Source organism: Simochromis diagramma, unplaced genomic scaffold (genome assembly GCF_900408965.1).
Source record: "Simochromis diagramma unplaced genomic scaffold, fSimDia1.1 OVJJ01000685.1, whole genome shotgun sequence".
Lineage (NCBI taxonomy): Eukaryota > Metazoa > Chordata > Actinopteri > Cichliformes > Cichlidae > Simochromis > Simochromis diagramma.
This window is the reverse complement of record NW_024387477.1, coordinates 2,684,719-2,698,363: the sequence shown is the minus strand read 5'-3', so window position 1 is coordinate 2,698,363 and position 13,645 is coordinate 2,684,719. Positions and strand designations below refer to the sequence as shown.

Sequence of the window (13,645 nt, the reverse complement as noted above, 5' to 3'; positions counted from 1 at the left end):
TGTTTTTCGTGTGTTCTTCAGGTTACATTTGAAAAAGTAGAAAACCTCTCTGGGTACTGAACCCTTAGGATTCATCAGACAAGGATTTAGGAGCCTAATTTTATTGAATTATGTTATCTGGCTGGATTTTTTCACCAGAAAAATCCCAGTGAGCTTCCTGTATTCCAAGAAGACAAAAAGGAGGACCTTCATATGCACTGATTACTTTCCAGTCATATGAATCTTTCAGCCTCGTTACACCATTTTTAATTTTTTTGTGTAAAATGGATGTCGTGAAATAAAACGTCCGTCAGCACTGATTTCTGTCAGACCACCGCTCACCCACAGTGTGGATGGAAAAATGAAACTTCAGCGAGCTTTGCATTAACAGCTCAGCGCCACAGGGCTTTTTGTGGGTTTTGCCAACACGCTCATAATGATAGTTCCTGTCAGCCGAGGAGCACTGGTTGACAACAAATCCTCTTCTACTGAGGAAGGGCCGAGTTACATCACTTGTGGTCCCAGGAGCCTACAGAGCTGTTGTGAACTGGGCTACAGTTGAGAGCTGTTCTCAAAATACTAATATAACACATTTCAGATTTATTTCAAATACCATCAAACTTGAATGGATTCAAGAAACTGTGCTTTAAAGGATACACCTAAATGATATCTTACAACCCCTGTTATTTGTTTATATAGCAATTCCCGATGCTGACATGTTAACTAGCTTCACTGAAAAGATATAGAAAGACAGAATCTGACTTTCTACTAGGTCTGAAATATGAAATAAACACTTTGTAAAATACATTGTTTCCTTATGAAAGCATGAAAAACGGTGACCTCGGAGATGGAGCCAATGTGGCAAGAAAACTAGTTCTTTGAATGAGAACCTGAGGCTGAGTCAGTCCCATTAGACTAGATGTTAGGAAGCCCTGTAACAGCAGAAATAAACATGTTTATAACCTGCTACAGAAAACCTGGTGAGTTTTAGTCTCTGGTCTATAATTTAATTTCCTGCTTCCCTTCACTTGTTTAAATTATATTAAGCATTGAAGTGGATTATAATGCGCAGGAATGCTCTGGCTGCCAGGTGGGTTACAGGCAGCTGTCTCTTAGGTGTAACCTCAGCAAATTCACTCTGAACTGATTCAGTGAACTGGATCTTTGAACCATATTTGTGGTGTCTGCCATTTAGAGCACTTTAATGCAATTATCTGACATAATTTGTTTGATTGTTGTACGGCTCATTGTACTAATAGAACATCAAGAGGTCTGTCTTCCAGTTTTGATGAGGGAAATTCTAGTGGGTTGAGTTTTTTTGGGTGATATACCACCAATAGCAGGTTTTTGTGTCTGTGTGATCCACCCATACATTCTTTGGATGCACCATGCTAACCAAGCCAGTTAATGTTAGCTAATAACTCCACCGTCATCTCCTAATCCAGTCTTTAAGTCTGACGTCATTAGCTGTTTCTGGGTCCAAACTCTGCTTCAGGTCCCAAAGTCAAACGAACACTGGCGCAACACACAGTTACAAACTGTCTAAATTCTTTCATCTTTAATAAAATGATCAGTGTGGCTGCTCTGCCAGGCATAACAATTAAGTTTAAAATCCGGGCATCCATGAAAACAGAATTTATTAAATTTAACAGAGTTAGAAGTTAGCAGGAAGTTAGCTCGCTAGTTTCCAACTAAACATAATATAGCATGTTCTGACTGAGAGATTTCTGAAAAAATTAAAATGTACAGCTCTGCTATCACTTCAGACATAAATGAAGACAGAAAACTAAACAGTAGTCATGTTTGAAGTTTTACTTTAGTTGGGCTAGCTGGTATATAATGATGCTATGCGGCTATGGTTAGCATAATACAAACATTGAAGCTGGAGGATGAACGCTAACTTAAGGGTTCCCAGTGGTTAGGGACAACCATGCTGTAAACGGAACAAACTTCAGTCAGGAGAACAACTGAGATAATCCATCCACAATACGAGGTTAGTCATTAATATACTGCTGCATGGGCTGGGCTGTAGTTACATTGTAAGGTTTTAAAAACTGAGCTTTAAAATGAACAGCAGCAATAAAAACCAACAGAGGCTGACAGTGATCACTGACTGTTTTTAGGGGCTTGTTGAGATTAAATAGAACAAGATACAAAACATTAAAACATGTTAAAAACACAACAGCCATATTAAACGCAGAGTAGTTTGGACCCGGAAGCAGGGCTCTTACGTCATCACTTAAAGATTGGATAAACATCATTACTGATCCCGAAAGATCACAACTTTAATGGCCACAATGTAAAAATAGTCTTTAAAAAGTAGCGTTTTCTATGCAGAATTTTGGCCCATTCTTTTTCTCAATGCTGCTTTAGTTCATTGAGTTTCTCTAAAGGTCCCACCACTGGGTTTCACTCAGATGATGTTGCTTGGGATCATTTGCATGTTGTATGACCTTATTTGGGCAAAGCCCCTGCTGTGAGCCAGATGGCTTCATAGTCAACTCAATATACATCAACATTTTTGCTAATTGTGGTGCTGTGCATTACAGCCAAGCATCTCCACTTTTGTTTTTCTAAAGAAGATTGTTCATTGTGCATTCAATTAGCAGCACCTGGCTGCTACTTACCATCTTAAATCCTATGGAAGCAGTATACTTAGCTTTTTGCAGTACTGAATAGAGTCCTGTGAAAACTTTAACATGACTGTGCAGGCTCAGGAATTAACTATATATGGTGGTTTGAAACTTGTGAAGGCGTTTTACAATCCACTGTTAATTTTAGCTCTTTAAATAGCAAGTTTAAAACTCACCAACACAGTGATTAAAAGTACCCAGAACTTATATAACAGCACAAAAATAAATTGAACATTTGTACATCAGTAGACTTAAAAGTTGGAACTTAAAGGACTAACAAAAGTAGCCATCTTCAGTGTCTTTCTTCACTAAACTCTTTACAGTTAAAAAGAAAAATAAGCAGCTACGCAGTTCATTCTCTTCATTTATGTTCTTGTCTCCAAAGTCAGGACAAAAACCAGATATAAAGAACTGAAATAATGTTTTATTAAAAAGTGCACTGAATCAAGCATCCGCCTGGTGAACAATCCCTTTATCTGGAATGTTTAAGACTCTGTCAGGATGTTGGAGAAATATGAATTATAGCCAAGGACATAATGAAAATAAATCATAGAAATCATAGATTTTGTCTCCATGCAAAGTTTGTTTCAACAAACAAATCAAGAGAAATTAAGTTAAAATACCCATGTGAAGAAAAAGTATATCACGTCATGAAAAAACTTACACCTTAGAGTATCATGTATGACTGCTGATATGGGGCTGAACATGACTTTTCTCACACAATATACAGTAATCATGAGCAAAACAGGTTTAACAATACATTTTTCTCATTCTTGGAGTCCAGCATCCTCTTACTGTTCACAGATCAAAGGACATTTTTGCAGGATTTTAACCACCACCAAGATACTTCCCTAACTTTAAAGACTGAGTTACATGAGCATTTGTATTATACAAGAGCAATAAACCCATGAAATTATTCAGATTTTACCCCTGATTATAAATAGATGTACTAAACTAAAAGTAAAGTAATAAAGGCGTGAATAAATACTCTGGTATTAGCTTGTTGGTGTTTCTGTGAAACAGTCTCCTGCCTATAACTGACATCTCATATATATATATTTAATGGAAGGACTCAGAAGAGACTAAAATAGAACAAAAAGGTGAGTAAACATCCAACTTACATTTTAAAAAATGAATGTTCATGTTGTTTAGTTTCTGCTGGTGTGTAAATACGCAAAGTGTTTGCTAGCATTATAGATTTATACTTCTGTGTTGAATCTCTGCAGAGCCTACAACTAAAGCATGATTTAGACTTCCGCGGGAAATCGACGTCCTAACTTCCGTAGTAACCGGAAACTGCTTTTATCCCTATTCTATATACCTTCCATGCCAGTCAAGTCATTGCGTTATGCAGCAACCTGATGTGTAGTTACATACATGGATTGCCGTGTAGGGTTAAAATGGGGTTCCAAATATGGCGTAACTTACAATGTTACGGAGCCTCACAAGGGACATTGGGGGGAGGGGGGCAGGTTCAAATGAAGATGTACTTTTGCGACATCCCACAAAAGCTTTGCGAAATCCAGAAGAAGTTTTTGATTTACATCCACGCACTTCCAGGCCAGTATGGAGTTCTTGAAAACAACCATAGCGACGGAAGACACACACCCACGGGAGAGATTTATAGAGTTTTATTTTGAGTTTGGGCTAAACTGTGATGTCATTAAATCAGAGCTTTATTTAAGAGAGAGACATCTGAAGAGAGTTCTTACTGTAAGGGAAAACACTCGTGGCAAGGCGTACCCTGACCTGGTGGCCTTGGTTACATTCATTAGCAACCACCTGCAGTGTTCTGGACAGCTTCACGGGTACTAATGGAAGTACGATAAATGCAGGGAAAAGTGTTTCTCAGGATCTTGCAAAACTTTTGTGGAAACTCTGGATTTCTCCAATGTTCCTTGCGGATCTGACGCAGAAGTACAATTCACATGTTTGTCATTGCCAGCATTTGCACTTGTGGCAGGGTGCCTGAGTTACTCTGCAATTTTGCTGCCAGAACACTAGTTAGACATTCTTGAGCCGATTAGAGTCGAAAAGAAGGCCAAGAATAGTTGTAGCAGGCTGCATTAACTCAACACGTAATAGCAGTTCTAGGTAGGTCCACATCAGGCGCAAGTTCATAAAGAGTTTGCTGTTACAACATAACAACAGCGTATATTTAACACAGAAGCATAAATACCACTTAAAGCAACACTTCTGTCCGCTCTGTTTTATTTTTTGTGGGGTCATCTGCGCACCCTGATGGCCAGAGAAAATTATTTTTATGGGTAATCTTGAATTCTTCTGTTCCCCTTTGGAGATCTAAAACTAATCCGTTTATCTGCTGTTGTTGTACATAAATTATTTTTTCTGGGGTATAGCTAGTTCTGAAGTTTTCCTATTTTTTACACAAATATTACACATGCACAACCTTTGGGAAATATGTCTTTTTTTTTTATAGTGTATCGTTTGTTTCTTTGGCGATATTGTCCTGTAATCCCAAATGGTACATCGAGCTGGCAGAACCACACATTCTCATTTCATATCTTTTTCTTTTCACAGCCTTTCAGGATCTGAGAGTGTTTCGGTAATTTTGGAGATTTTTTCTTTCTTTCTTTTTTTTATTGAAGCCCCATACCTGTAGTCAAAGATAATAAAACAAGCTTTAAACTGTAACAGTACTATACAAGTGTGTTTTTGCATTGGCTTGGAAATAAAGAAAAAGAGTTGAAAGACTCTTATATGAAGAAAGAAATCAAACGATAGTCAGTCCCTTTCACTCGAGACAAAAATATATACTGTTATATCAAGAAAGTGGGCATTACAGCAGAATTCAACACACTGAGAAGTGATCCGAAATCAAACGTGATTCTTAGTGATTATGTGTTTACTCTTCATTGGATCTGTATGTACAGCAGCCACGTACTGAAACTGGAAACATACTTTGAAAGAAATATGCACTCTAATTAGAGTCATCGTACAATATATGTCACCATGAAACCATAAATATAAATATACATACACATTTACAAAAAGCCGGGCTCTTAAAAGTGCTGCAGACAGTGTAGAAAACAGGCGAAGATAGAGGGTCACACTGCAGTCCAGGGCTTCACTCTGCAAAGGTTTGTGTACATAGTTGCTGGAGGTATTTGATTCATTACTTAGACCCCAGACAAGAAGCTATCAAAACTGGTCTCTTAAACAGAGGGGACCATATTTGGTATAACGGGTTCTTTGTTTAAGTAGGTTGCCCAATAGACGAGGTTGAAGATGCCAAAGAGAACAGGAAACAAAATCCGTGACAACCTGTCAATTTTGCTGACACTGTTGAAGGTCTTCTTGCTTTCTTGGGCCTTGCCATCCGCTTTGGGCTTGTTTGGGTCCGTCGCTCCGCCTTTGGCGATGGTGGGAAGAGTGCTGGAATCCTTGGTCACGTTAGGCGCGTAGTTGGCTACTGCTACAGCGTAGGCGTTATTCTTCTTGACGATGGAGGCTCTCTCTTTCTTCTGTTGAGAGACCAAAAGGATTACCTGGAAAGGCAGCTTTACCTGTCACCATCTGCCCCTGAATTTCAAAATGCATTTACATGAAGAGAGCGGAAAGACCCCGGTAATGGATCGAGCACATTTTGCAAAGTCAGAATGAAGACCACTTTTATTTTATCCAGGGATGTTCAGTTTGTGGCAGACTTATCCATGAACAGGAGGTCTAAATACTGTCTTCCATCACCCATCTTATATCCCACCTCATGGTGAAAATTAAAACTTTATGAGGAGACAGGAAAATTACATTACAGTTGCAATTTCAAATGAATGATGAAAGATTTCTTTCACTGCATTTTAATGACTTTTCTTCAAACCTAGCCCTCTGATAATCTGCATTCTCCCTTTCAGGTTAAAGGAAATGATGGTTCATTGCTTCATTGAGCAGCTCCAGAAAAAATTCCTTTTGTTGTCTTTTTATGCTACCCGTCATGCTATATAAGATGAGCCTGCACTTATATGAGCCAGCAACTTTAATTACCACTCCTGTGGTAATTAATTGTTTAGCTAAGACAATCAAGTGCTTTTTATCTTTCTCGTTGTTTGCATGAAGGTATCATTTCTGTTGAGATTTTGTGCTTTCTCACTGACCAGAACACGTCCTCTCTGTTTTTGTTTTCTCATTACGTTGAAATGATTTTATGCAAGATTTGCTTTCATTTCCTAAAAAAAAAAAAAAAAGTCTGGATGTTTATCCAGACATTTATTTTTAAATTTATGTTTATACCTAAATTTTATTTCTTGATTTTCCTTCTACCCCTGATATAATGTAATGTCGTACAACATGTTTATCAGAATTTGTACTCTTAGACAGATTAAGACTTTTCTGTGGTAGTTTGAGGGTTAAGCGCTCTGCTGAAGGGCAAGTCACTATGTAGTTAAATGAGACGAGTGGATTAATGGTACTTTATGTCACTGTCACCCTAGGCAGGGGTCGGCACCTCACTGTGGCTGCTGCAAAAAATAAATGAAACTTTATGGAAAAAAAACCTCCTAATATTACATCTGGCATCTATCTGTCCGTCCACGTGTGTGGGTCTTTTTCTCCTGTTTGGTAGGAGGGGCTAAAATGGCTCTTTAGATGTTGAAGATTGCCGACCCCTGCCCTAGGGAAAACAATGGTTGGAGTCAGCGGCACAAGCAAAATTACTGTGGCCGTGTACTATGATTTTGTGAGCCTCTTGGCTTTGAAATGGCTATTTCAAAGATGGGGACCAGGCCCGCAACCACTCACACTCAGTTCCCATCTTAAAAGACACTTTGGCACATCAAGACAGCAATAAGATGGAGTCAGTCTGCTATTAGTTTGCGACTTTCGGGGTTCAAGTTGGCAGTTACATGCAATCTGTGATAAAAAATTAACATTAACTACTTACATTCATTAGTTATTTGGACTCTTGGACTCTAAAAGTAAGTAGCTGATGTGAATTTCAGTTTAATGTGAATTTCTATATATGTAGATGGTAACAGATACAAAGAAAGGCATTGCAGATGAGTTTTGCTAATTGGTGCAGACCAACTCAGATTGATTGCAACATTTTGTCAATCTGTCTGCAATTATAAATTAGACAGCAATTACTTACAAACCTCCACCAATCTGTCTGAGAGTGACTGCAGTCAGTCTGAATCAGATGGTGATTGGCTGGAGACAGATTGCCTCTCACCAGATGACCCACACAATCAAAAATGGTTGCCCAAAGGTCGAAGGTGTTGCACATTAAACCTCTGGGGAATTGTAGTGAGGACTGCCCTAATGTATGGTTTGAAGACAGTGGCACTGACAAAAAGATGGGGGCCAAAATGCAGGTGACAGAGTTGAAGATATTGAAGATCCTGGGAGTGACCAGCATGGACACGATGAGAAATGAGCACAACAGCTCAGGCTGCAAGGAAGAAGTTCATGGAGAGCAAGCAGAGGGTTGGTGTGACAGTGGATGGACAGAGGATGTGAGGGATAGAGTGAGATGGAAGCAGATGATCTGCTGAACCCTGAAGGAAGCAGCCGAAAGAAAAAGAAAACACACAGACCCATCTTCTCATGACTAATAGAGCCTGTACTCGACAGACTGAATTTTAAAGAATCAGACACTCTGCTCAGAATACTAACCAGCTATTTTTGCCTATTCCTATTATTTCTGTGGAGGTAAGCCACATTTGTCACATCCCGACATTTACAAATTTAAATCCCTTATCACTTTATGTTCTTAAAACTTTTCTGCCCCCTGTTGATATAGGGATTGTAATTTGAATGTATGGTTTTGCTCGACTAAATGCTATAAAAGGGTAAAAAAAAAATGATTTTGTGGAATGACTGGGGGCTTCATGTTGGACCAAAGTGTACGTGAAAGGGCTCTCTGTGATTAAAGCGTGTCAAAAGAATTACACATTATCTGACCATTGATGGGATTCACCTTTCCTAGGCTGAGTTTGGCACCTATTAGCGCCAGGGGGGATGAACACCTGATTGCACTTATGTTCTTTATCGATATGCTGAGCCTCAGAGTGAGTGATTTTATTATTAGTTCTCAGTAGCTGCAGCATTCTGGCTCCACTCTTGGAAGGTTAAAGAGGCCATTACTGCTGTTTCCCTTTGCTTCCAACAAATGCCTTCAAAGCTCTCTGAGCTCTCTGAGCACTGCCTCCTTCAGCATACAGTACAATGCTAATGAATTCTCTTTGAAGGCGGAGCCTGTCAGAGGATGCGCTTTCTTCTTCATTACCTTGTCAGTCACCACGCTTTTTCCATCCCAAGCCCAGCCGCGCTTTGTGAAGTAATTGACAGTAGCAAATTCAATCAACGCGGAGAAGACGAAGGCGTAGCACACGGCGATGAACCAGTCCATGGCAGTGGCGTAGGCGACCTTAGGCAGGGAGTTCCTTGCACTGATACTCAAAGTTGTCATTGTGAGAACAGTAGTTACACCTGGAAACACACACAAGCAGATAGCCAATAATATGAGCTCTGGCAATGTTTATTAAGGTTTTTTCTACTGTAATACACATTCTGCTACACAATACTTTAATGAAGCAGGGGAACAAAGTGAGGCATATGAAAAGAAAATCATTTTATTTTTTCTTATTTCGTATAACTTTTAATATTTCTTCTGGAGCTCAGGAGATTTGGTGTTTTTATTTCTTTCTGTGAGCTAACCAGTGATGAGTCACTAATATTACTTTCACTTGGCTTACAGTCAGGTCAAGCAGTAGCGTAGCCAACTGGATTTAAAAGCAGTGGGGCCTGTAAGAACTGCCCCCACCCCCTTCTCTTTATCCCATTTTCTTTTGCAGAGAATTTCCCATCAACTTCCAACAATTCCCTATATTCATCCTTCAAGCTTACAGTGTTAATTTTTGACAAAACTAGGGGAAGCTCTTACTGCCATTGCAGCACACGCATAAAATCCAGCATCTACAACAGTCAGCTCAAATTACACTGGTGCTAACAATCATCATGTATGTCATATATGCTTACCAAACACAGTCCTAGCTGGCACTGATTCTCTATTCAGCCAGAAAGACACTTGGGAAAGGATGACTGTCATGATGCATGGGAGGTAAGTCTGGATAACAAAGTACCCAATCTTCCTCTTCAGATGGAATTCAGCCGTCATCACTGTATATTCACCTGCAGACGAGAATCAGGTTTAATTATATGATGCAAAGAATTCAGCTTCTTGATTCACTCTGATTTCTTGTCATCAAACATATACTCTTACTGGCCACTTTTTAAGTACATTGTTTCAACTCCTCATTCAGCTTGGTGCATTTAGGCATCTAGACTTAGTCAAGATGACTTGCTGATCATCAGAATGGGGAAGAAAGGTAAGTTAAGGGACTTTCATCTATTACTTTGGTAACTGGGTTATTATTCATAATGAAAACACTTTTCTTTCATCTATATATCTATCAGTGTAAAAATAGTAAAACTGGAGTGAGGGCCATGATGAATGAGTGTGTCAAGTGTTTTAACCCACACAACTGGAAACAATATCTTCTTACTCCAATTTAGCTATGCAAGTGCAAACCCACGCCTTCCTGTGCCTGTATATTTATGTAATTCACATTGTTAAAATATTATATTTATATCTCAAGCTTTAAGACAACAAAGCAGTATTAAACATAGATTAACTGTCAGCAGTGCACAGTGGATATACAGTAATAATCCATCAACACATGCAAAAGTAGGCAGTAAGAGTTCCCGGCCACCAAGCAAAGCCTAATAGCTGACAAGGCGGTGAAACCGTGCCAGTGCTGCAGTATCAGGCAGTCTTTTCAAACAGAAGATATCTCAAAGAGAAGCCAAGATTAGACATGGGAAGAAAAAGATGTGTTACCAATGGCAACAGAACAGAGAAACATAGCTCATTTGCTATGATTTTGAAATGAAGGCCTTGATATACGCTGCCACTTGGCAAGAGGAAAGTCTTCTTCAGCAGTGGGAAGGAGGGGGTAGAAGGGATGTCAATTCCACAGAATAATCCCCAAAGATTTTTTTTTGTAATATTCCCTCTCTTTCTTTAATAGCACTGTAGATGTGCTGCTTGTGTTTCTAGCAGTTACGTGAAGACTTATTCTGTCTTTGACACAGGCATACATGCTAGCACAGGAATTTGGAGGAATCGAGTGCACTGTCAGTACTCTCTATGGAGCACTGTATCTTCTGTAATTTAATTTGCATGCCGGTCCGGTGCTTGTGTTGTGGAATGGGGGAAGGGGATGTACAAGCAAGGATATGGATGCTGATGACTCTTCTCTGGAAAAGCTTCGGATTGCTTCACTTAGAGGGAAGACAATTATAGCATGAAGATAGTAATCCTGTCATGTTCAATTCAATTCAATTTTATTTATATAGCGCCAAATCACAACAAAAGTCGCCTCAAGGCGCTTTATATTGTACAGTAGATCGTACAATAATAAATACAGAGAAAAACCCAACAATCATATGACCCCCTATGAGCAAGCACTTTGGCGACAGTGGGAAGGAAAAACTCCCTTTTAACAGGAAGAAACCTCCGGCAGAGCCAGGCTCAGGGAGGGGCGGGGCCATCTGCTGCGACCGGTTGGGGTGAAAGAAGGAAGACGGGATAAAGACATGCTGTTGAAGAGAGACAGAGATTAATAACAGATATGATTTTATGCAGAGAGGTCTATTAACACATTGAGTGAGAAAGGTGACTGGAAAGGAAAAACTCAATGCATCATGGGAATCCCCGGCAGCCTACGTCTATTGCTGCATAACTAAGGGAGGATTCAGGGTCACCTGGTCCAGCCCTAACTATATGCTTTAGCAAAATGGAAAGTTTTAAGCCTAATCTTGAAAGTAGAGATAGTGTCTGTCTCCTGAATCCAAACTGGAAGCTGGTTCCACAGAAGAGGGGCCTGAAAACTGAAGGCTCTCCCTCCCATTCTACTTTTAAATACTCTAGGAACAACAAGTAAGCCTGCAGTGTGAGAGCGAAGTGCTCTAATAGGGTGATATGGTACTACAAGGTCATTAAGATAAGATGGGGCCTGATTATTTAAGACCTTGTATGTGAGGAGCAGGATTTTGAATTCAATTCTGGATTTAACAGGAAGCCAATGAAGGGAAGCCAAAACAGGAGAAATCTGCTCTCTCTTTCTAGTCCCTGTCAGGACTCTTGCTGCAGCATTTTGGATTAGCTGAAGGCTTTTCAGCGAGTTTTTAGGACTTCCTGATAATAATGAATTGCAGTAGTCCAGCCTGGAAGTAATAAATGCATGAACTAGTTTTTCAGCGTCACTCTGAGACAGGATATTTCTAATTTTAGAGATGTTGCGCAAATGGAAGAACGCAGTCTTACATATTTGTTTAATATGTGCGTTGAAGGACATGTCCTGGTCAAAAATGACTCCAAGGTTCCTCACAGTGTTACTGGAGGCCAAGGTAATGCCATCCAGAGTAAGAATCTGATTAGATACCATATTTCTAAGATTTTCAGGGCCGAGTACAATAACCTCAGTTTTATCTGAATTAAGAAGCAGAAAGTTAGCGGCCATCCAGGTCTTTATGTCTTTAAGACATTCCTGCAGTTTAACTAATTGGTGTGTGTTACCTGGCTTCATAGATAGATAGAGCTGCGTGTCATCTGCATAACAGTGAAAATGTATGCTATGTCTTCTAATGATGCTGCCTAGGGGAAGCATGTATAATGTAAATAGAATTGGTCCTAGCACTGAACCCTGTGGAACTCCATAATTAACCTCAGTGTGTGAAGAGGACTCTCCATTTACATGCACAAATTGGAGTCTATTAGATAGATATGATACAAACCACTGCAGCACAGTACCTGTAATACCTACAGCATGTTCTAATCACTCTAATAGGATATTATGGTCAACAGTATCGAATGCTGCACTAAGGTCTAGCAGGACAAGCACAGAGATGAGTCCACTGTCAGAGGCCATAAGAAGATCATTTGTAACTTTCACTAAAGCTGTTTCTGTGCTATGATGAGCTCTGAAACCTGACTGAAACTCTTCAAATAAGCCATTCCTCTGCAGATGATCTGTTAGCTGTTTGACAACTACTCTTTCAAGGATTTTTGATATGAAAGGAAGGTTGGAGATCGGCCTATAATTAGCTATGACTGCTGGGTCTAGAGATGGCTTTTTAAGTAAAGGTTTAACTACAGCCACCTTGAAGGCCTGTGGTACATAGCCGATTATTAGAGATAGGTTGATCATATTTAAGATCGAAGAATTAATTAATGGCAGGACATCTTTGAGCAGTTTTGTAGGAATGGGGTCTAAAAGACATGTTGATGGTTTGGAGGAATTAATTATTGAAGTTAACTCAGAAAGATCAATTGGAGAAAAAGAGTCTAACTTAACATCGATGGTACTAAAAGTAGCTGTAGATAATATTACATCTGTGGGATGATTATTGGTAATTTTTTCTCTAATGATAAAAATTTCATTTGTGAAGAAGTTCATGAAGTCATTACTAGTTAACGTTAAAGGGATGGTTGGCTCAGTAGAGCTCTGACTTTTTGTCAGCCTGGCTACAGTGCTGAAAAGAAACCTGGGGTTGTTCTTATTTTCTTCAATCAGTGACGAATAGTAAGATGTTCTGGCTTTGCGGAGGGCTTTCTTATAAGGCAGCAAACTATTTCTCCAGGCTAAATGATGATCCTCTAAATTTGTGACACGCCATTTCCTCTCCAGCTTACGAGTTTTCTGCTTTAGGCTACGTGTTTGAGAATTATACCACGGAGTCAGGTACTTCTGATTTGAGACCTTAGTTTTCACAGGAGCTACAGTATCCAGAGTCGTACGTAGTGAGGAGGTAAAATTATTAACAAGATAATCGACCTCTGTTGGGGTAGCGTTCAGATAGCTGCTCTGCTCTGTGTTGGTACAGGTCATTGAAGATGATAACAGTGGGTGGATTATATTCTTAAACTTAGTTACAGCGCTTTCAGAAAGACATCTACTTTGATAAAGTCTACTCTCCACTGCTGTGTAATCAATTATTGTAAATGTAAATGTTAT

General features: G+C 39.5%; 1 protein-coding gene across 2 annotated transcripts in view; it reads right to left on the bottom strand.

Moving 5' to 3' along the window:
• Positions 1 to 5,048: 5,048 nt before the first annotated feature.
• Positions 5,049 to 13,645, bottom strand: part of LOC120724023 (gamma-aminobutyric acid receptor subunit alpha-2) — a 42,368-nt gene continuing 33,771 nt past the window's right edge. For both annotated transcript variants that reach the window (XM_040015931.1, XM_040015930.1), the window contains exons 8-10: positions 9,606 to 9,758; positions 8,854 to 9,056; positions 5,049 to 6,097 (exon numbers count right to left, since the gene is read on the bottom strand). In XM_040015931.1, the coding sequence (XP_039871865.1) occupies positions 5,789 to 6,097; positions 8,854 to 9,056; positions 9,606 to 9,758 (665 nt within the window). In that variant the 3' untranslated portion in view covers positions 5,049 to 5,788. The remainder of the gene's footprint in view (positions 6,098 to 8,853; positions 9,057 to 9,605; positions 9,759 to 13,645) is intronic.